This window comes from Harpia harpyja, chromosome 15 (genome assembly GCF_026419915.1).
Source record: "Harpia harpyja isolate bHarHar1 chromosome 15, bHarHar1 primary haplotype, whole genome shotgun sequence".
Classification (NCBI taxonomy): Eukaryota; Metazoa; Chordata; class Aves; order Accipitriformes; family Accipitridae; genus Harpia; species Harpia harpyja.
In genome coordinates this window covers 3,181,648-3,204,700 of record NC_068954.1, presented here as the reverse complement: position 1 = coordinate 3,204,700, position 23,053 = coordinate 3,181,648, and the positions used below count along the sequence as shown (strand labels likewise).

General features: G+C 45.3%; 2 protein-coding genes across 3 annotated transcripts in view; both read right to left on the bottom strand.

The window, feature by feature from the left end:
* Positions 1-2,517: 2,517 nt before the first annotated feature.
* Positions 2,518-17,682, bottom strand: LOC128152039 (serine protease 55-like). Its single transcript, XM_052810022.1, has 5 exons — positions 17,628-17,682; positions 17,012-17,201; positions 15,920-16,165; positions 13,523-13,667; positions 2,518-3,239 (listed from the first exon to the last, which is right to left on the bottom strand). Exons 1-5 carry the CDS (start codon positions 17,680-17,682, stop codon positions 2,937-2,939), a joined length of 939 nt encoding a protein of 312 aa, XP_052665982.1. The 3' UTR covers positions 2,518-2,936.
* Positions 17,683-20,192: 2,510 nt separating this feature from the next.
* The window catches only part of MSRA (methionine sulfoxide reductase A), a 287,920-nt gene continuing 285,059 nt past the window's right edge, over positions 20,193-23,053 (bottom strand). For both annotated transcript variants that reach the window (XM_052810023.1, XM_052810025.1), the window contains exon 6: positions 20,193-21,049. In XM_052810023.1, the coding sequence (XP_052665983.1) occupies positions 20,885-21,049 (165 nt within the window). In that variant the 3' untranslated portion in view covers positions 20,193-20,884. The remainder of the gene's footprint in view (positions 21,050-23,053) is intronic.

Genomic DNA, 23,053 nt, shown 5'->3' with positions numbered 1-23,053 from the left:
AAATCTTCCATCTCTGCTCAAACTTGTGTGCAAACAGCCAGCTGGGATGTGGCAGGCAGGGAAACGCACATACATATACAGAGCCCTTAATTTCTGCAGAACTAAGCCAAAATTGTTTTGGTATATTGGCTTTTAAATTGCTACCTTCAGTGCTCACGGGAGGTGCTTTTCTTCTTAGCTCCTTAGCAAAATGTGCAAGCAAGGCCTGACTACCTCTTCTCTGTCTCCTTGAGTACCCATATCCTCATATTTTTGTACCCTGAATCCCCTTACGGATGTTTCCCCAGGTCTTTAGGCATTTTTATAGCCGCCTTCTCTTCTGGTATTTGCTGCTAAAGGTGTAGTGCTGAGAACAAAATCGGTATTTTGGGGCACTGCTTTGCATTACCACGCTCCATGCAGCAGCCTTTTGGTTTATGTTGGCCATTTGTTGCTCATTGAGCAAAGGATATTGAAAGAAACGTATTTCTTTTGCCCAGACCGCTTGATGGTCTCTCCATTGGGCTGACTGCACATGAAGAAGGGGTATCTGGAAAGAGGGAAGGAGCAATAAGAAATGAGCTGCAAATTAAGACAGAAAATTAACATCCCGAACTATAGCCTGAAGCATAAAAGTTGAGGTAGTTCAATTTGGAAACTTTTCACTTAGATGATCTAAGTGAATATGGAATACAATAATGTAAGAAACATAGTAAACCAATGTTGTAAAGCTTAAAAAATTAATGGGTCACACTGAAATGTTAATGACAAAACCGATATATTGCATTTTGATTTTGTGTGACTCCAGCACATTCCCATTAAATCCATAATCAAAAGTGATGTGCTCTCTCAAAACACAAATACCTTTGAAACAAAATACAGCATCAACCTGTTTTCATCAGACCTACTTACAGCACAGAAATATTAAACAAACATTTCCTTTCTTGCCCTAAATAATGAACATACATAATGAGTGTATGTAGTAGCAAAGATTCATTCACTTTAATGAATTTTATGATGTTTCAAATAAGGAGGAAAAAGTCTCTTCCCTGTCTATTACTTTGCAGCTACATAGCTGGTCTTAATTTGCAGAACTGATGCTTCCATAGAGCAAAGTGAACCACTTTCATTATCTCAATTTACAAGTAGGGAAACTGAGGCATGAAGCACAAACTTTCTTTTCCCAAGGCCATTGAGTAAATGAGCAGCAGGATGGATCAAAACCTATAGCAGCAGTGCCCTGCTGTAACCAGTGAGTAGCATCACCTTCGTTTAACACAGACCCTTAACAGTATGCAAATGCTACTGATGGAAAAGACCTACTGAGTCCTTTTGCAGTTCCCTGTAAGTGCAGGCTTTTTCCATGCCATGTGCTGTAGACAAAAGTGCTTTATACAATCCCTACATTAAAATAATTCAAGCAGGAGGACATCTCTCATTTCCTTTGGGGGAAACAATTCTGTAGCTGAATAGATTGCAGCATTAGGAAATATTTCCTGATGTCCAGCCCCTGCCACAGCTTCTAGAATCTGTTGATATATTATTAATAGAAAGGAAAATAAATATAGGTATTAATGCCAGCAGACACTGTCTACTACTGATAGCTGCTAAAGTAATATATTCCCCTTGTTTTTAGCTTTTATTAGTCTTTTTGCAAAGGGTTACAAGACCCTTATGCATCCATTAGCCAGTCAGCCATGTGAAATTAATGTGGAGCAATTTTCATAAGCATTACTCAGAACTAATAATAATTAAGCATTATTTTCTGCTCAGATAACACAGAAAATAAAGTCTGACTTTTATGCCAAGATGGGTTTGCATTAGCTTAAGGTAGATGAATTAATTCTCATTTACAAGGCTTCTCCACCAGCTAGCCAGAAAATATCAAGGTAATTAAAACCAATTTGTGAGGTTCTGTCCCATTGCACATTCACTGAGTTTTATCATTGCTGCAAATTACAGGTGCTTTTATGCCATTGCAAAGGTGGGACATGAAGGAGACCTTGCTGCTTGCCTCCTTCCCCATCACTTCCAAGAAAAGCAACCTCCTTGTGAAGACAAGTACGCATTTTGCAATGCACTTTGTTGCCGGCGAAGCAACGAAGGACCACGCATTGCATGAAGGACCAGCTCAGTCCCAGCTCAGGCTGGGATGTGGACCCCCCAGCAACGCATATAAAAGACCTCTAACACAGAAAAAAATAATGCTATTTCCTTTTGATTTACTATTTACTTGCAAAGGATTAATGTTGGCTAATTACAAAGCCAAGGGGTTTCTGTAGACAGCATTTTATGGATAGCTCAGCCAGATTTTTCTCTATTGCCTTTAACAACCAAAACCCAGCATTTGCAAGCCAGGTAAATAAGACTGATTAGTTATATGATGCTACACCTTCCAACACTGCCCAAAAGATTTCTTGCCCTTTTTGTAGCTTAAGGATATACTGAATATGACATGTAGTCATGTCCCAGCAGCTGCTTTGGTCCTTGAAGATGCCTTTAGCTTGGGCCAGCTGCAAGATAGAAGATACGTTAGTCCAGCTAATAATTAGCTGTAAGATACATTAACCCAGAGCTATCCTACCAACAGCTAAGTTAATATGCAACTAAGCTAAGACCTTTCTTAGGGTTTCAGTTTTCCAAGGGGAGCAGTTGCTTCAGCTGTCATATCTTGACTTTGCATGTGAGCTTAGCAAAAAACTGGGCCTGATGTGACCCACCAGTGTGGAAAATCTGTTTTTTTCAGAGGATTATGGCCTCTCTTGTCAGTGTCCTGGGCTCTCTCATTCATCTCTCTGTCCTCTGCATCGCTTCCTTGCCTCACTGTGCCATCTCATTTTGGCATCTGTGTCCACATCAGTGAGATGGAGCAGGTTGACCTGAGACATGATTATATGGGTCAGCAGCAAAAGAAGAATGAGACAATAGTTCTTTTATTATGTTTTGAAAAATCTTCTCTAGAGTAATCTAATTGCTGTTAAAGAGATAAATAAAAGGAGGCGACACTCAAGAAACACCAGCTGTGTCTCAGCCCTGGAAAGAACCACCTCGCCATTTGCGTGGTTATCCACGCCTTCAATGAAGAAAGGTTTCCCCCTTATGGCTGTTTCAGTCTCGATCCAGCCACGGTAGCTGTAAACAGATATTAAGATCTCATGGTTTGGCTTTTCTGCACAATCTTCTCCCCAGCTGACGATGCCAACCTGAAACCACTTCATGGTGTTCCAGTAGCTGCAAACCAGAGGTCCCCCGCTGTCCACCTATGGCATAAGGAGGAGGTTATAGCAGGATCAAACCTCTCATAGCAGCTGAGAGGTGCCCACAGGCTCATTGGGACAATCAAACTCTATCCCAAGTTTGTGAGGATTTGGGGGAACAAGGAAATTTCTGGACTCAAACTTTCACAGCTCAGCCCTGAGATCCCTGCAGAATAAATAGACACAGAAGGTAAGAGGAGGAGATCAGTCTCAAGCTCTGGCCCAGTGCAATATCCTATCTTTCTCAGCCTTTTCCACATGCTCCCATGGCCCCAGAAGGACACCTGAATCCTGTCACCAAGAGACAACATCCAAGAGCGAAAAAGAACATTTGCTGTGACCGTTCATGCAGTCCTTGACCTCTCTGCAAAACTGGTGCATGGAGGTGCTGCGTACCTGCCACTGTTGATTTTGGGTGCTAGCATCCAGAGACTGGACAAGAGAAGAACGCTAATCCTGACAAATCCTTCTTGCGACCACAGTAATTTTACTGAAGACTTGCCTGCTACTGCAAGGGCACCCATCACTCACCCAGTGTGTGCAAGCCTTCAAATGCATGTTGCAGCCACCCTGCAAAGAGGAATGTCCTCCCGTTGGCTGCTGTAGCTTGAACACCAAGAGCACGTCTAGTTGCCCGTATGACCTCTGCAATCTCTGAACACAACCTGAGGGAGAAGAGAAACCAGCACAAAATCCGCCCAGCCAGATACAGCACTTTTCTGACAGTTACGTACATCTTAAGTGCTGTGCAGCCCCTGCTCTAAAGAAGTTTCCTTCCACAGTGGGTTTGAATCTTTTTTCTACCCTGTCTCCAGTACAAGTGGCAAATAAATTCAATACAAACCCATTTCCCAAGACAGCCAGCTTTCCTGGGAAATGTTGTCCTTCTCTCTGCACACTACTTTGAGAAATGTTTTTGTCATTAATGTATGAACCCCCTTCCACCAGCAGCTACCCTGAGCTAACACACATTAATTAATGAGTAAGGAAGAGGCTGTAGTCCCCTGTGCAACTCATCACCACCCGCTGAAGTTTATGGCTGAATTCCTACTCACTTCGCTAGGTGGAGGGCCCAGGTCATTAATATGTTTATCTTTTTTTTTTTTTTTTTCTATTTTTCTTTTTAGTTCAACATGCATACAGGAGGGAAAAACTGAGATAAATACAGAGCAAATGTTGCTTCAGCATTCAGTCATAGAATCACAGAATCATTTAGGTTGGAAAAGACCTTTAAGATCATCCAGTCCAACCGTGAATTCAATACTGTTTGCACTGCAATGGTGTTACTGTAGCTGTGTCTGCATCTCAGCCAGTGCTGCTGGACCCTCTTCAGACTCAGGATCTAAAAATGTTTCCTGACCCTGTTTCAGCCAAGAATTTTCGTGAATGGCAAAAGTGACCTTGCAGTGACCTTGGATCCATGTGTTATCAGTGTCCTTGGCGATGGCATCCTGTTTGAATGAATGAACATCTCCTAGGCTGTACGCATAATTAAATTACTGGGAATTTTACTGCTAATTCCCTCAGGGCAGGAACAGGCCAAACGTATTATCCTGGTAGCGAAAGGAAGGCACTTCGAGCCTCCTACACAAAGATAATAAATGAAGTCGAGAGGGTGGGAGCCATTCACAAGCCAGTGGTGCAGCAACGGCAGACGATCCTTCATCGGTGATATGTCGGGATGTATCGTGCCAGCGTTTTCTTGTAAAGGAGATTTTTTTAGCACTGGCAGAGTCCCTGCACACCATTAGGGCAGATCGGTTTCAGAGTGTTCAATTTGGAGGCTGTTTACACTTGCAAAGGACCTTTCTCCCAGGGCGCTTAAATACCAGTTTATTCCTGATACCTTGTGACTATCCTTGGGGGAAGAAGTCTTATCATATTTCATAGCTGAGAAAAACCACAGCAGAAAAGGGATGCGATTTGCACGAGGCAATGGCAGAGCCAGGAATCCCTGTTTAAACCACACATCACGCAGTTTTCCTTTCAAACCAGATCTGCTTTTCTCTGTTGCCTTCTTTAACCATGTTCATTTTGCTCTCTGCCCGGTCGTCGGGGAAAGAGCGAGCTGTCTGCAGGGCTTGGGGGTCTGTCAGCTGTGGAAAGCGATTTAAAACCTGGGGAAAGAGGGAGTTCGGCAATGCTGTGAAAACCCAGGCAGCAGCTGCAAATCCATTTCTCTAATCCACAAGCCCTGAGACCCGAATCCTGCTTCAGATCCCTTTCCACATGGGCTGAGCTGGTCTGCTTCATGGGTGCAACTTCTAACATGCCATTTCTCTTAACTTCAGCTATTTAACCCAATGACTTTATCACAGAATGGGCTAAATCATCCTCTCCATGTGATAATCTCGCTCACATAATTCTAGCAGTAGTCCAGATGAATTAGTAGCCTGTTTTTTATAGGGCAAAAGATAGAGAAAATAAACTCAGTTCCTGGACACTTCTGAATACCTCTGCATCCACCTTAAGCTCTCAGAAACACTGGCCCAAGATTTTCCATCCTTGTGTACGAGAGGGTGTGGGAGGAGCGAGTTTTGAGCGCTGGTACAATTATCTCAGCTCTGTGATGTTTCCAGTAGCACTAATTTAATGAACGCTCAGGTTAACGACTCTGAAGATCGAAGAACTTATTAAATGCTGCTTTCAGCTTTCAGCGTCCTGTATCCTAGTGGTGAAATACTTCTGGTCAGCAACACACACCAGATACCTGCTCCTGCTCTTTAGTCTCAGTGCCAAGTTTCTGGACAGAAAAAGACCTAAAAATAGTATCTTTGCCTCTGTTGCATGTTTCTTGTCAACTGGAGGATGACTGAAAAGCCACCACATCAAATCAGATCTGGTGCTGAACTCATGCCTTCCACAACTGCATGTTAATCCTTCCATTAGGAGAGGTGAGAGCCATGATATATCTGCCCATAAATATTTCTGGTTTGTATAAAAACTGTCACCGACTAACAAGGCTCTTTGTTCACTGAAGCTGATCAAAAGTTTCATCCTTTTCACCACAGCTAAAGCCTTTTTGTGAACATCAGGAGCCTTTCTGCTGACTTAGTGGGCTTTGGATCAAGGGTGTAATCTTCTTCTGTTCATGTTTGTATTCGTGTCTGCAACATGGTAATTGATCAGAACACACACGTTCAGCCACATAAATCTTCTTAGGTGGGAGAAGCTCTGGGGGAGGGAGGACAACCCATCTGATACTCATTAGGTGGATACACAATCCTTGCAAGTCATTGCCGGTTTCATTTTCATGTTGGTAAGCTCTGTGTAAATTGGAGAGAATCAGCATGTGAATAACAACACTTGCCATTAGAGCTGCCCTGGCTGCAGGAAGTAAATGCTTTTGCAAACAGATTATTTCTTCATTTTTTTCACCGTGAACAAGCTATCTTTAGAGAAAGGTGGAAGGAGGCAGGCTACAGCCATTTTTAGCATGCAGGTATGGAAAACAAACCACGTTACACAGGGTACCTGGACTCCTTTCATGGGACCCCTTTGAGACCTCAGGTGAGAGCCTTCAGCTCCTCTGCCCCTCCATCCCCTTGCTGGAAAATGGGAGAACAAGACCGCCCAACTCCATCCACACTGATGTCCGCAGGGTCCATTAGTAGCTACGGTGGCACGGACTTAAAGGCGGTTATAACGCATCTGGCCAAAGACCCATGTGGCCCAGACTCCTGTGTCTGACTGTCATCTGTAGCAAGTGCTCAGGGAAGGAGAATGAGAAACAGGGCAAGTATTTACAGAGTTGTATTTACATCACAGTGGTTAATAGCCTTAGAGACATCTTCATCCAGGAAGTTATCTAATTGCTTTTTGAATCCATTTATCCCTTAGGATAAATACCCACAACATCCTGGTCAGTGACTTCCATAGTTTAATTATCTGTTGGATGAAAAAACACTTCCTTCTCATTGTTTTAAATCTGCTGCCTATTACGGCCATCTGACACCCCCTCCTTCATGTATTTTGAACAGTAGTGACAAGAGGACAGCTCCTGACTGTCCTCACCTCGCTGCTCAAGACTTTAGAAATCTGTGTCATGTCCCCATCAGAAAAACTTTTACAAGCCTCAGAGTCCTGCTCTGTTATTCTCCTTTCCACCAGAAGATACTCCGTGTCCCTGTTCATCTGCTCTTCTCTTCTAATACTACTCCTTTCTCAGATGGGATGGACGGGAATCACACACAAAGCACACAAGACGTAGACTCCCAAGATTAGTGCCCTGGCATAACACGCATTTGCTTTGCTACCTATTTCTTTCCTAATAATTCATAATGCTCTCGTTGCCTTTTTGACCTCCACAGAGCCTCATGCTGGTGTTTTTGAAGGACTATACACAGTTACTCCAAGATCTTCTTACATGGTAATAGCTAATTTAGAGCCTTTTACTGCATGCATACAGCTTGAGTTGCTTCTCCCTACAGTCATTACTTTTCCTTTACCAACAGTGAACTTCATCTGCTGTTTTAACCTCCTGTCACTCAGAATAATGAGATCCTGCTGCACCTCTGCACGGTCAGTTTTAATTTTGACCACTCTAAGTAATGCTGTGGCATTGGCCAACTTGGTTGTCTCAGCATTCACCCTCCTTGAACATCACAATTCCTTGCATGGATGCCAGCACCACTCCCCTTGTAAGCCCCTTCTCCGGTCAAATCCTTCCTCCGTGTTGCCACCCTTTCAAAAGGAAACCCTCCTACTTCATGACAGCTCAGCTCCTCCGTGAGCCTTCGGTGAGAAATCTTGTTAAAAGAGTTTTGGAAATCTCAGCGCGTTATATCAGCTGGATCACCCTCTGCCACATGCTTGTGACTCCTTCAAAGAATTTAAATCTGCCTGTGAGTCATGACTTTCCCTTAAAGCCCTGTTGACTCACTGTAATTGAATGAGAAGCGGCTCCTCTGAGTCATCGCACCCATTCCCCCACTCTGAGGGCAAGCACGCAGTAGCTTTTGTGTTCAGCTGGATGCAAAGATATTCTGCTCCCCACAGCTTCCCCCACCAGGCACACGAAGTAATGCTGGACCCCCTTGCTGCAAACCAAACAGCTTCAGTTTGAGGGACCAAACGCTACAACCCAGAGGAAGGAAGAAGAAGAGACATGCAACATCATCAACAGCCAAGTCCTTGCAATAGGAAGGAATGTGTTCCACAGATCAGAGAATTAAGCCACCACGGCCTGAATGTGTTCACTTGTCAGCCCATATCATAAAATGATGAAAAGCCTATAAAACCATGGGACATAGGAAAAGCGTTCTGATTCTTACGAGCTGCACATCAAAGCACCCTTCAAAAGAAAATTTAAGAGACTGCAAATGCAGAAACACCTTTCTACTGCTCTGTTCTGGGGCTTCCCAGGATACCTTCCTACTTAAAGCAATCTGTCCCTTAGGGAAAAAACCCACCTCATCATGTTGGCAATAGTTCAGTGATGGAGAATCCACCACGAGAATGGAGAGTGGATCAGTCTCATCACTATTAAGGTAAGGTACAATAGCAAAGTAATTTTGTATAGTTAGTAATAACTTTGAACTGAAATGTGGTTAGCTTTGACTCCTGGCCCCCAGGAGACCTTTGTCTGATAGGCAGAAGGGCCTATAACCTCAGAGCTCATACAGATACTCGCCCTCCCTACAGACTGCAATCAGACCATCATCTATCCACCTCCATTCAGATACTTTGAACAGCCTGAGGGACTGACCACGTTTCCCTGGTTTGTGACCTTTTCCTTGCATCTGTCATAATTTACCTACACGGACCCAATTTTCATTTGCAGACTTTTTCTTTAAAAAATTCGATTTCGCAAGTTTTCCTTTGCAGTTTTGGACCCACATTAGCACCACTAAAAGGCTGCAAGAGCTTCTAAAAGGATGCAAGAGCTTTTGTCACTTCTGCACTCTTATGTACAGATGAAGCGAGGGTGCTAAGGGGTGAGTTCAGCTCCAGACTGATCACCTCTCCTTGGTGTTTCCAGTGCAAGTGTCAAGCTCCCATTGCAGTCACATTACTGGCACCGGGAGATGGTTTGAGATGGGGGCAGTGGGAAGCCAGGGGGGTAACCTGGGATATCTAAAATAGCACTGGAGACTTAGATGTAGGCAACTGTCCTGCCTTGGAGCCGTGTCTCCCCGTGACCTAGACACCTTGGACTTGCTTTTAGTAAATGGGGAGCAATAAGCACTCATACAGGGATTTATCTCGTTTTACAATAGGTGGTTAAAACAGTCTCAATGAATACATGTCAGAAGAGCTTTTTTTCTCCCTATTGATGGAAAGATGACTCGGTAGCTGCAGATGGCTACAGGAAAGACATTTGTATCTCGCTGGGTAAATCCCACCCAGGGTTGTACAACAACTACTGCTATCACTATAGCTGTGAGGGGTGAGAGCCCTGAGCGCCCCAGGTGCTGAAAAGGGAATTTGCCCTTTCCAAACTGCTGACAGTGTATGTGGGCAGGACATATTGCAGGTGAAGGAAAGAGGTCCTTCTCTGCCTTTTTCACACAACTAAAGAAATTAAACCCCAGAGCCTTAGACGCATCATTTCAGACATTCATCAGAGATAGCCAAGATCACCTCCGGCTACAACTGGTGGAAGGGGTTAGATACCTTCAGCCCATGACTCAGATCAGCCCTGCACAGTGAAGCTGAGCTGGAACCATCCCTCTGCTTGTTTGTGGCTACACAACGGTTCCTTCCCCCGAAAGTCAGGCCAGGGACTGGGCCCCTCTTCATCTGCTGCTGACCTGAACTGTACGTGAACTGTGACTTCCAGCTGAACACACTCTCTGTCCTAATCACCCCATCGCAGAGCTACCCCCACAGACCTCCTTTGCAGAAACTCTCTGAAATATAATTGGGCCATTTACTGAATTTTGTCTGGATAGGCAAGACGCTGAAGAGGCATTTGCTTTGTGAGTCCCTCATACTCTAATTATTGTTCAAGTTACCATTGCATCAGAGCCTAACAAACGATGCTTAAGAAAGCAAGGAATTAGACATCAATTGTGGTTCATGGGGTCATGGAAGAAATGTAGCGCACGAAAAATAACACATAGGCCATCTCTAGCATCTGTTCTTTAGCACTTGTACCCCATGAACATCCATTAATGCTAATGTTTATGACTAAATAGAACTATAAGTCAATTACAGATCCTGTTAGTGTTAATTCACAGTCAATCTATATATTTGTCTGCAGAACCACTAGGGAATGGTATACAATAGATTTTTCTTTTTAAGTGAATGGATTTTTTTTTAAAGTACAAATACTCGGGAGCTCTGCTATTCAATCTCCTTGACTTATTATAGGAATATGGTCAGTGATCCACAAATTAGTCTTGTCTGGTACTAGTACGATGGCAGCTGGTGAAATGTCTCAGCCTTTCTATTCATGTCCTGTTGCCACATGGGGGTATTAAGGCAGTGGTGAGTAGAATAAAACTTCTGCACGATGCCTTGGTGAAGACTTCTGTGTGGCTCTAGTTACTCCTATAAAACAGCTTGCTGCAACGGGGAAAATCTAGCACACAGTCCAAAGACCTAGGATGGTAATCCTTTGTATCCAGATCAGGATCATGTGGGCTTACAACCTTGGGTCTAGATGCAACTTGCCCAACTTAGCATGGCTTTAGACATGAACAAATGTATCCTGAATGTCAGCAAACCTCAGAAAAGGTTAACATAAGGCTTTTATCTACTTCATGTCCAGACAGGTCATGCACCTGTGCAGTGCACGGCTTCCAGATTTACCATGACCACAGCTACACCAGCAAGCTCAGCATCTTGTTCCCTGACCAGGGGTCTCTGCCTTGCCTGTGCTGCTGCTCCTTCCTAGCCTCTAAACTGGGGTGACAGGATCCAGAGTGATCCTGCCCCGTCCCTGGAACCATTCAAGGTCAGGTTGGACGGGGCTCTGAGCAACCTGATCTAGTTGAAGATGTCCCTGCTCATGGCAGGGGGTTGGACTAGATGACCTTTGAAGGTCCCTCCCAACCCAAACCATTCTAGGATTCTGTTGTGGGTGGCTCCTGACCCGTGCAAAAGCTTGAGCTGTGTCTGGAAATCATCCAGATTACAGCTGGTTGGCATAGATGAAAACCATGCCCAGGGCTGCTCTACCTCCCTGACAGCACTGACTTTGTAAAGGATTTAGGTATTTTGGAACCTGGCCTCATTCTTATTCGACACAAACCCTATAATCTTTATAGACAAGAGTAGCACAATAGATTGCACTGTCTACAGCGTGCCTCGCTATCTGCCCCGGGCAGATGAGTTGGGTGTCCAGTGGTCCATGCTGCAGAGCAAGCATCAGGTTTGGACCTGGCTTCCCAGTTCACCACCAGGCAGCCTACTACGGGCAAGCCACCAGATTTCTGAACCAGCTTAGCAAGGCCAAAATGTGCGCTACCTGACTTTAGTCAGCACTTCCCAGAAAACCTGTCACCTGTTTCTCTCCTGAAGAGCTCCACTAGCCTAGGGTATGGTTTCATCTTGCTCTCATTATTTCAGTTTGCAAGACATTTCTGCCTGGTCAAGCTTCCACTAAGAGTGGGCAGTCGCTGGATTATGAGCATTATCACACATTCAATTGTGTACTTCCACTGCTTGGAAAGCTCACATTTCTAGTTCATTTCTCAGAAGACTCTAACATTATTGTAGATCAAAATAGCACCCTCATCAGCTTTCTGAGTACAGGAGATTCATTTTGCTGGGTACAAGTGCTCTTGCTGTTTCACCAGCATAATTCAGCCGCAGAACTTAAGGCTGGGCTGGGAAGTGCATTCTTTAATTATGTTAATGTTATCCTGTGGCAGTTTTCTTTTTAAAATTTTTGATTGAATTTAATGGAGGTGAAAGTCACTAGATGAATGGTTTCAGAGACAGATGCTCTCTGGCTAATCAGAAAATGATTTTGCAAAGGAAACTTCCCCTCTGCTGCCCAGCTATGGGCCCAGCTCGCAATGGCTTGGCAGTCCACGGTCCCTGTACCTGCTGTCTTTGCCTAAAGGGCAGGGGATCTCTCTCAGTCCTGGGTGTCGTTTTAGTTCCCTCAATGAATGATTCCTACAGGATGAAGCTCTGCGTACACGTGTCTGCCCATCTGTCCCGCTGCAAACACATGCACACATCTAAGAAAACCCTTGCCCGGTGGAGGATGGAGACCTTAGTCCTGAAACAGAGGCTGCAGGAGAGCCCAGTCCTCACCAGGCTCTCAGAGGAGGGGTTGGAGGTTGGATGCTATGAAAGAAAAGGTGTTTGTTGGCTTTCAGACTTTGTTTGACATCCGGACAGCAATTCTGCAGGGTGGAGTATGTTCTGAGGCCACAAGTTCTGAGTGAGGTTTTCCCACATTTGGGCATTTGTATCGGCTCTCTCCCCTTAGCAGTCCCTGATATCAAATACCACTTGAACTCGTTATAATTTAGCTTGAAAAGTCCATCATCCTGTATCACGAACTCATTGCAATAAGACATGACTAATTCTAGCACCCACAGACCAACCTGCCGTGTTAGCAAAGGACATTTGGATCAGAGCCAAGACCGCACCTGAGAAAGGTTTCTAATGTTCAAATTAAACACACCTGGATTAAAGCTGCTTCCCAATTCTTTTGCATTGACCCTCCTGGACAAACTTTCCTGTCTCCTTTCAGTATTTAACCTGGTGGTAGAGCAGCACTGCCTGGCCCAGGGCTGAGGGGACACGAGGCCGGAGGAGGACGCAGCCCATGCTGTGCTGAGCCCTCTCCGCAGGGATGCGAGATCTCTCCTCCCATCTCTCCCACCACTCCGCAGCTTGGCCACAGCAGACACTGGGTTTTTAAATTGCTGTGAGGTAACAGTCCAAAATCCTGTGCCTAGAGCCATCCAAAACAGTTTCCTATCCAAGGGCGCTTGCTGGGAACCCTCCTTTTCCCTTGCCCCCCTTTCAGCTCACGGTTTCCCTTGCAGAGCTCCTGTCTCTCTCGGTGCAGGGAGGGAATCGGGGCAGGGGGGAGAGCGTGAGGAGAGGCTCATCCACTCTACAAGGTGTTTCATTTCCAGCACCGCTACTGCTTTCCAGAGCCCCAGGAGTCCTGCACCCCCGTTGCCTGGGTCAATATGCCTTTGCAGGCAGTTCCTTGGCCCCTGGGCATCCTGCCCTGGCCTCCTGCAGAGAAGCTTTAGCAACCCCAGGAAGCCGTAGGAAGGATCAGTATTCGCTCCTGAAGCGAAGGAGCTTCTCCTCCAATGTGTCTGTGCCCCCGCAGGCAGCGTGGCCATCCGGGAGCCTGTTTACTTTACCTGGCAGGCACCTCTTTCTCCTTTCTCCAGCTCAGCACACAGCACGTTCTCCTCTAGCTGCGGGATCCGCTCCAAGCATTCCTCCCTGCTGATGAGCTTCATCCGCGCTTTCTGCAGCACGTGGGACGCTGGAACCGCAACAGGTAACCAGCAAGTGAGAAGGGAATGATTAACAAAACTGCAGAGCAGTGCAGTCTTGTAAGAGTGATATCACAGCCGGAGACCAGCCCTTGGGACTGCTCTCAGCTGAATTTGTAAAGCGTCTCAGGGCACAACCGTATGGTCATGGGCGCTTACAGAGGCTGTCCAAGTGTAAGCAAAGATAAGTTTGCACTCTTGACTTTATGCCAGACCAGGAGGTGGGTAGGTAGGTAGAAAGGGGGGAAGTGTTAATGGGCAAATCTGAAATCCTGGCGAGTGAAGGCTTGCTAAATAGGATTTTTTTAAAATCACTTATTTTTTAAGAACTCTGGGATGTGGTACAGCTGGAAGACCCTCAAAGGGATGGCTTGTCCTGCTGGTCTTGATGACCTGAGATGAGCTGCACTGCACACCTTGGGTTTCTTACTCACGTTTGTGGGGAACTCAGTTTGAGGGACCCTTCATGGGGTCCTGTGTGAGCCCTGCAGAGGAAAGTCCACTGAGCTTTCCCCAGAACAGCTGACTTTGTTATCCCCACGCTCTCCTGGCCATGCCTCACCAAGGGGACCAGCTGTATTATTTACAAAGTGGTTCTCAGGATGGCAGTACACAATGGAAATAACTGCCTTACTCTTCCCTCAAGATGGGAAAACAGAAATTGCAGTGGGCACCAGCAAGCAACAAAAAGACTGAAAATATGCAGGGCTACTTGAAAAACCCACTCATTTCCCCCACGTTTCTCTTTAAAGTGAACCTGAGCCTGAAGGATAAAACTGACTTTTGGAGGAGGATACTGCTGGGGAGGAGACCTACAGAGAAACTCACTCCTCCTTCCGTACTTCACCGAGCTAAACCCTCCCAGCACCTTCGGGAAGGTGGGACTCAAAGGTAAGATCTAAAAGACAGAAAGTTGTCAGGTCCTTTTCCCAGCTAAGATGGGAAGTGCCCACAGATTCAAATGCTTTGAGGTGAGTATCTCCGAGGAGGTGGCTCTTCTTGTTGAGGTCTAAGTCACTGCATTTGAAGGGGAGTCAGGCTAGTGCCACCTGAGGGGCCAGTTGAGAGATGTCCACCTACAAAAGGCTGGTACAGATGAGAAACGACCCATTTTCCCCCACCAAGGAACAATGCCTCATACTTTTTGGTATGGCCCGTATCACACCATCGCACATCCCTCTCACCGTACTCAGCTTCTGCTGGTTTTCTTCTGAAATATCTCCCAGACAGAAGGGGTGTGTGCCAGGGCTGAGCGCATTGACCTCACGCAGGGTGCAATTTGGATAGCAGAAGGAAGCAATGTCAACTGAGCCCACACAGCAGCATGAGACTGATCGCCGGAGCCATGCCACGCATTTTGCAAAGAGACTAGCTAAAGAGAAACCCTGCCAAGCTGCAGAGTGACTCTGCAGCAGCCCCCTGCTTTTCTAAGAGCGCGTTACCTTGGTGAAATGGGAGAGTTTCACAACTATAACACAGTGCTGTGTCGTGTATTACTGTTACGTGAGGGAAATGAAGTCTAAGAAGGAAAATGCAGAGTTTCAGAGAGGAGATGGTAAACCTACAGAGCAGAATAGCAAGGATTAAATGGGACAATCACTTACTACATCCTAGGGAGGACTGTTAAAGCCCCAAGGCACCACCCTGCCCACTCCATCCCAATTATCTCTTTCCAATAATGAAATCGCTCATTAGCCATTTAGTGACATTTGTTCAGGATAGACATTTTGGGTCACAATCAGTGCTGGAGCTACTTTCATTAGGGCTTAAATGAGAGCAATTAGCAATAGCAACCTGCTGTTCTAAACGAGTGAAGAAGAGGGGTGGCCAGTACCATTGAATCAATCCGGTTCATGGAGGCATTAAACCAAGGACAACACTAGACCTTCATTTCCCTTATTCCAGACCACTTTAGACCCAGCTTAACTTGCCCACCAGGGTGGAGCTTGTCTTAGGATGCCAAAAAATGCAAGCAAGAGGTTGCATTCCTGCAGAGCAAAGGTGGGCTCTAAGGTTTCAGCTTGAACATACGTGCTCAGAGTACCAGGGACTTTGTTCTGAGGGTCAGTAGGTGACGGGTTCTTGCACTGAACAGAGAACTGGTGGATGTGCAGAGGCTGCGAGGGTCTGGATGGGTATACCAGGGAGGTAGGGAGTGGAAGTTAGTGTGGGTAACCCCTCCTGGGAGCACACATCTTACTTTAAATGGATAAAAAGCAGCCTCCGTTAGCAAATACATCTCCTGACAGCATCTCACCTGCACTTGTTGTTCCCCACCCAGCAACCCAGCAGTGTTGCCACGTGTTGATGTCATATATGAAGGGCAAGCAGATGGGGATTTTCTCATTGCTGAACTCAATGGGATTGCTGAGCAGGATCAGAGCGATATCATTTTGCATGCTCATTCTGTCAAAGTTTTCGTGGAGGATCAAGCTGTCCGGCCTATGTTGTTCCAGCGGGCGGCTGAGGTCAGTTCCCCCCACTACAACAGTGAGATCTGGTGGCCTTATAAACAAAACAGAAGCAGTGTAGACATAAGCAAACACGAAGGTTTTCTGTTACAAAGGTTGGTGCTTCCTTCCCCTGAGCAGGGTAGGGTGGTGCTCAGCAAATTGCAGAGGCAGGTTAGCTATAAATACCGCAGAAATCTACCCTCACTTCTAGGCAAAGCTAATTTTCAGGGGAGAGAGGTGCAGAGGGAGAACATGAATGCAACCAAGTTATAAATAACCCAGCCGCTAATGAACAGATGGAGTGGGCTAGATCGTCGGGATCGCTGCTCCAGCCCAGCTGCTCCGGATTGTGATGGCACAGGTCATTTGTCACCGACCGGTCTCGGCTCTCGGACCTGCCGAATTTTGGAAAGGGCTTAGAGAAGGCTGGAGTCTGCCCCTGGGCATTGCATGGGGTTGATTTAGCCAGAGACTGCTGTTTTAAAATCAGACTCTCCATGAGGTAAAGGTGTTTGCTATATGAAAGCAAAGGTAATTTGGGGGTTAGTATACGCTGGAATGGAATACACCTCTTTTTAGGTGTAAAGGAAATACTTGGAGCCATCAGAACAGCATCACGGGCATTTATACAAGGCTGCTCAGACCATCCTTCAAAATATTGCCCTTCTGCATCTCCCAGTTATGCAGATTTCTGCACGTTTCTGTTGTAACACTACCTCTGACCAAAAATGGGCCTGTTTTCCCCAAAGAAGACACATCCTGTGTTCAGGGCTCTCTTTCTGGCGCCGTCACATATATGTTGCACTAGACCTCAAGGACAGACATATCCTGCACCCACAAGGAGTGACGTTACCAACCCCATTGGCCTGGGCTGTCCTCACTTCTCCCGAGTACTCACACCTCTTCCGCAAAGCAATGGGCCGCAGTTAAAATCCACAATGCGCTGATCATGGTGCCTCCACAGATATGTTTCCCATTGCTCTGGATGCTCACGTGCCACGGGAACTCCCCAGTCTTGGCGTATCTCCCTGCTGTGATCCTCTTGCCAGTCTCCAGAAAGGACTCGTAAGATGGTCGGAGGCCACACTCTGGGTACAAAATGAGACATATTGCTCACGTACGGCAGTGCCACTGCCTGTGCTACTAAACTAGAGGGGCAGAACATCAGCTAAAGCCCTGGTCTATAATTATCCATGCTACTTGATGTCTACCAAAGCCCCTGGCATCACTGTAGCCTCCCCAAACCTGCACTCTGCCAAGCAATGCCCAGGCAGTTTGGGGGCTAGCAGGGCCATGGACCATTTCCCATAGGCAGGCTGGATAAAGTCCTTGTCTAGGGAGTATGAGTGGAAGAGTTCAGTAGCAGCTTGTAGTACAAGCCTTCCATATATGCCATCAAGTACAAGGAATAAGCCCAGGCCTATTTCATTTACCAACATGTGTATATCCTGTAGGACTACTAGCAGTTCCACTCTGCTGGTTATTTCTGAACATAAAAAATTGAGAAGAAAAACCTGCATTGATGCTGCTGATCAGAGAAGCTACACAAAAGAGGGTAAGGAGCAGCATTTCAATCCCACTCTTGGACCAACACTCTTCGACAACATTCAGAGCAGTGATGCTTCCGCAGACACCTCAGGACACCGTCCCCATTCCATGTTCTCACCAAAGGCAGCACATCTCTCTGCCAGGGCAACCAGGCTGTGACATCACACAATCCGCTTGCTTCTCTTGACATCACAGTTGGATGCTGTCCTTCCTAAGGCGATGAGGGAAAGCTCAGTGATTTCCAAGAGGCTTGGAATTTCCTTTAGCTATAATAGGAGTAGGGCAGCAGTGAAATTCCTCTCTGTAGCCTGGACTGACTTTCACAGGGTATTGCAATAGTGGACTTCATGAATTTGGTGCTGTAGCCCTTTTTGGATCTTGAACCACGTTCTTCTCTCCGAAGACCTTAGCTCCAGGTCATGCATCAGTTTTCATCTTCAACTCTGAGAAGTGCTGAAGCCTATCAAACTCTGAATTAATTTTCTCTTCTTTGTTTAGACCAAGTCTATGTTCTCAGAAGAAAGAGGCAGCTCTGTGGGAGGGTAAATTTCCAGCAATGCCAAATCAAAAGTATAGTATCAAAGATGTTAAGGCAGCCACTCCCTTCTTTTCTGTGGGCAAGGGTGGCGTACAAGACCAAATCCAGCTTAAAAAAACTAATCCATGAGGCTGAATCATTATCGTTTCACCTTTACTGATTATATCCGTGATATGCTTTGTATCTTCAGCAGCAACTGCAAGGGGTCGAGGCCAAAACTCCACCCTACAGTAATTCTGTAATTAATGCTGTGGTGGCATAATATTTTAGCTTGGGCCAATTTTAGCATCAATGGACCCATCTATGCTGATTTCTAAACCAACATATTATTTCCATCAGGACAGGACTTCTTAAAAAAACTCAGCCAGGTTCAGACTTTACCCTGGCTATACTGAAGACAGAATGGCACTTTCTCCAAAGACTTTCCAGCTTGTTTCAAAACAATAACTATAGCATGGAATAGGAAGGGAGGGAGGGGAGAGCACAGAAGGGAACCAAGCAACATTTTATGAGCACCCGAATGATTCAGCATATGAAATGTTTTGCCTTGTACTTTGGAGCAAATCAGGAGTTATCCCACTGAAGTCTGACTTATGCAGAGGTTAAAAATGCATGGGATGAAGGTAAGACTTTATTTTTCTCTCTTCTTTGCTTTTCTGTCACCTCATGCCTAGGAAATTAGATGAAAGTGCTGGTTTCCTTGACAGTGAGCACTAGAACAATTCAGTGGCAGAACACGTTAAGGACAGGCGATCAGTTACCACAGCAACTGGAAATCCCGAGCGTGATGTGGGCACATTTTGGGGCATCTCCAGAAAGAGCCTAACATGGCAATCCTGCCAGAGATGGCTCCTCTCAATCTTGCCCCAGGTATAAATCTACTAAAAGGACAGGTTTCCTCTGGCTTTTGAGACTGGAATGAACTCGGCATCAGCTGAGGAGCAAGGGAAGATGGGGAGCTAATGTCTCTGGCACGGACTTCTCGTGTGTCTTCTTTGGATAAAGCAGGCAGGACTTCAGCAGTGGATTTACAAGCCCGAAGACTGACTCTCTGATCCACATTTTCAGTCACTCCAAGCTTGGAACAAGATCTGGTGGGTAGTTACAGGAGATCTTTGGGGAGCTGTTTTGGGCCTTTCTGAGCCTAAAACCTGAGCTGGTGAGCAGGAAACGTCAAACCAAGATATGGAGAGGAGTGCCATGGAGCGCTATCCAAAAGGAAATCCTGTGGATTTGTGTCTCTGGGTTCCCACCATCTGGCCTTCAAAAATGGCTTTATGTGCTCTGCTGCCCAGAATTGACACATCAAGGTGGGTTCCTACAAGCCATCCCTGAAGAAAGCACATCTGCAAGAGGACACACCAATGACACATGTTCTCCAAACTTAGTGGTTAAGACAGCCTCCAAAATAGGAAACACACAAGATGCTCAAGCCCACACCTCCCACTGCTCTGGGAAGTATTGCAAGCAGCAGGCTGGTCGGGTGGGACAAACCCATCCCCATCTTTCCTACTGAAGCTGATTGTCCTAGGATACTCCATAGCATATATATAATCCATAGGAACCCATAGCCATACAGAATAACCCCTGCATCCCATACATCCTTTGCCTGTAGCTTTTAGTCTCCACTCTGAGAACCCCATCGATAAAATGAAAATTTATTTTGCCTCTTTCTGGCTGTCCTGCTATTTTGACTGTACACACACTGGGGCAGAGACTGCCCGCCGTTACATTTGCACAGCACCTGCCATAATGAACTCTGGTCTTGGTGGGGGCTCCACAAGCTGCTGAAGTACAAATAATTAATCGTAGGAATAATTATGTTACAGTGCGGCCAATACGAATTCTACTCCTCTGTACTGTCATGCATGATAATACAGATTTAAAAGCCCTGGTGTTTAATTAGCAGGCTGCAACCTTTTATAATATTTGATACTTTTTTTAGATCTACCCAGATACATACTTAGAGCCATGGAACACATCACAGACAACATTTTTCTTTTCTTTTTTTGTAATTTATTGTAGTGCAGGAAACAAAATTGATTTCTTTTTGTGTTTATACACTTTTTGGAACTGTCAAAAAAAAGTATCACATTACAATTTTTACTTTTTCTTACTAAAATTGTTTCAGAAAATAGGCACTCTAGGTGATATTACATGGTGCTGTGAAAGTGGAATTGTGAGAGAATTACTGATCTTATAAATTCACCATTCTCAAAGACATCAAATTACAGGGTTGTGATAGTTAAGATGAGCCCAGCCATGTCTCCAGAAGTCAAAGCTCTCATAACACGAGCAATTTCATTAGCCCAAGAAAATAAACATGACTGAAGGCAATAGCTATGCAAAGCAGTTAGCAGGTGCAACCACCTCCTAATTCATCCTTCTAACAGCATTTTAAGCCAAACTTTTAGAAGTTTCTTTTCTCTTCAGATTACAAGATTACAAGGAAACCCAGTGAGTTGTAGAGAGCAAGAAGCTGCATTTGCCAACAGGCGCAATTTCTGCCTCTGCTTTGGCTTTTAACGTCGGTGAATGGGAAACTGCTCCGATTATGGAAAGCGACCCAACAGGTTCCCAAATCTTTACGCGCTGATGCTGTGGGTGTACTGTAACACTTAGCAGGGTCGTCGGTCTTTTTTCAAACTCCCTAAACCAAAGCGGAGGCGGCGGAGTAAGCACAGGCTATTTCATGATCCCAATAGGGCAGGAAAGCCCCGTTCCCCCGAGGCCGCAGTATCCGCCGGGGTTCTTACTGAGGTACTGCTGATGGTAATCTTCGGCGTAATAAAACTCCGGAGCCTCCCGGATTTCTGTTGTGATGGGACCAAAACCGCCCTCCGTCAATACCTGTCGAGAAACACGATGGAAAGCCATTAGCGGTTTGCTGGCTTCTCTGCTGATGAATGACATCAGGTTTTCTTTCAGCAGGAGCCACAGACATCTCTCAGCGCTTGGACCACATTTGCAGCACATCCCTGAAAGCTCTTTTTCCTTGCTCTCATGTTATTGCGCTAGGAGACATTGCGGGCACCAAAGTAGGTGTTGGTGAGAAGAGGTAGTGCACCCTCCCATTTTAATGGCTCATTTGTTTAATTTGCTATGGCCACACATTCGTTCTCTTTATTAACCACGCCAGGCAGGGATGTGGTGCCATCAGCAAAAGTGGAAAACAAATGTGAAAGGCAGCAGAGCACACTCTGATCAAGCCTGGCCAGCTGCCTTGCAGTGTCCAAGTACTTCGCCCGGCAGGTGCCTCACCTTTGAAATGTGCTCTCCACCCCAAATGTCCTCATACCAAGAAGAATTTCCGGGTGAAACTTTAGCTCCACTGATGTCATTGAGAAATAAGAGCATTTGGGCTCTTTTCACAGAGTCGCTGTGAAACCATTCTTCAAAAAGAACAGTTCCATCATGACCAGAAAGGTATTTTTAAGGGGAATTATGGCTCATTTCTGAAAGATTTGCCAATACATGGACCAGGAGCAATAATCACTTTGCAGGAAAAGAAGAAAGAATCTGAGTGCGGATTTTAAATTAGACTTTAATTTCTTTCTGATATTCCCTAACTGAATTTGAAACTCCTGAAAGGTTTCTGACAGAGGGAATTTCTTTTTAACACGAATTGCCCTGACATTTTTCCTACTGAATTTTCCTTTTCTAAGAAAACTGTTAAGGACCAACATTTTGGAGCCAATTCTCATCTCAGTGGGGACATAACTTGTGTTCACTGAAGTCCACGATAACCTAATAAGCATTTTAATTGGTGTCAGACTACTGTTGCAAAGTATACCTGTAAAGTACTGGACATAGAATTGCATTGCTATCAGCTAGACTTGACAGCAAGATCAACTGTAAGAACAAAGGGTCAGCATTTAAGATTAACAGATTAATATGTCCTCTCATCATACTAATAAATAAACCAAATAAAAGGAAATCATCACACAGAATCACAAAAATTGAACTGGTAGACCTGTTGTAAGTCATCAAGTCCAACTTCTTTCATCATGATACAACAAACAATAGCTGCCTTACTCCCAGCAAACATTTGCTTAACTGTTTCTGAAAGATCTTCGGAGACGCAGATCCTTCAGTTTCCTCAAGGAGGCCGTTCCAACATTTACCATCCTGTTAGGGAGTTTCTCCTAAAGCCTAGCCCAGTTAAGCCCACTACTTTCATTTAAACCCACTACTGCGGTTGTACTCGTCATGGATGCGGAAAGGAAATCATTCCCTTCCTCTTTACAGTAGTCTTCTACATACTTGGTGGCTGGGCAGAGAGAAAGATGACATGTAATGGAAATAATGCTTCCTCACAGCACTAGCTAACACTTAAATAATAGGTGATTATTTGGGACCAAAAAATCTTCGAATTTCATACAGCAGGGTTTCCTAGATCCTGCCTCAGCACAGCTAAGTACTGACCACAGTCTGACATCAGTTGCTGGACTTTGTAGAGCATTAGTCTGATTGATTCTGGTAGTTTCACTGTCTGGAGGATACATTTTGCTGTATTCAGTTTTCAATCAGGAATGAAGTAATAGGATTGATACAAAATCTGTGACTGACCTGTCTGGGGCGCCTCTGGGTTCCCAACCCTACATCTAAATTCTCAGCACAGGTTAGGAAGATGTCGACTAGTTAATGCATTGTATTTGAACACGGCAGGGTAACAAGCCCAATTTCACAGGAATCTGGCCTTATTTCCCCATGTAAAATCACCAAACAGTGTTTTTCATCTTTGGGAAAGGCTTTGTCCTAAGGGAATCAGATTATTTACCCGTCACACTCACCCGTGTGAGTGAAGATAAAAAATGTGAAGGTATGTACCACAACATGTCGGCAACAACTAAC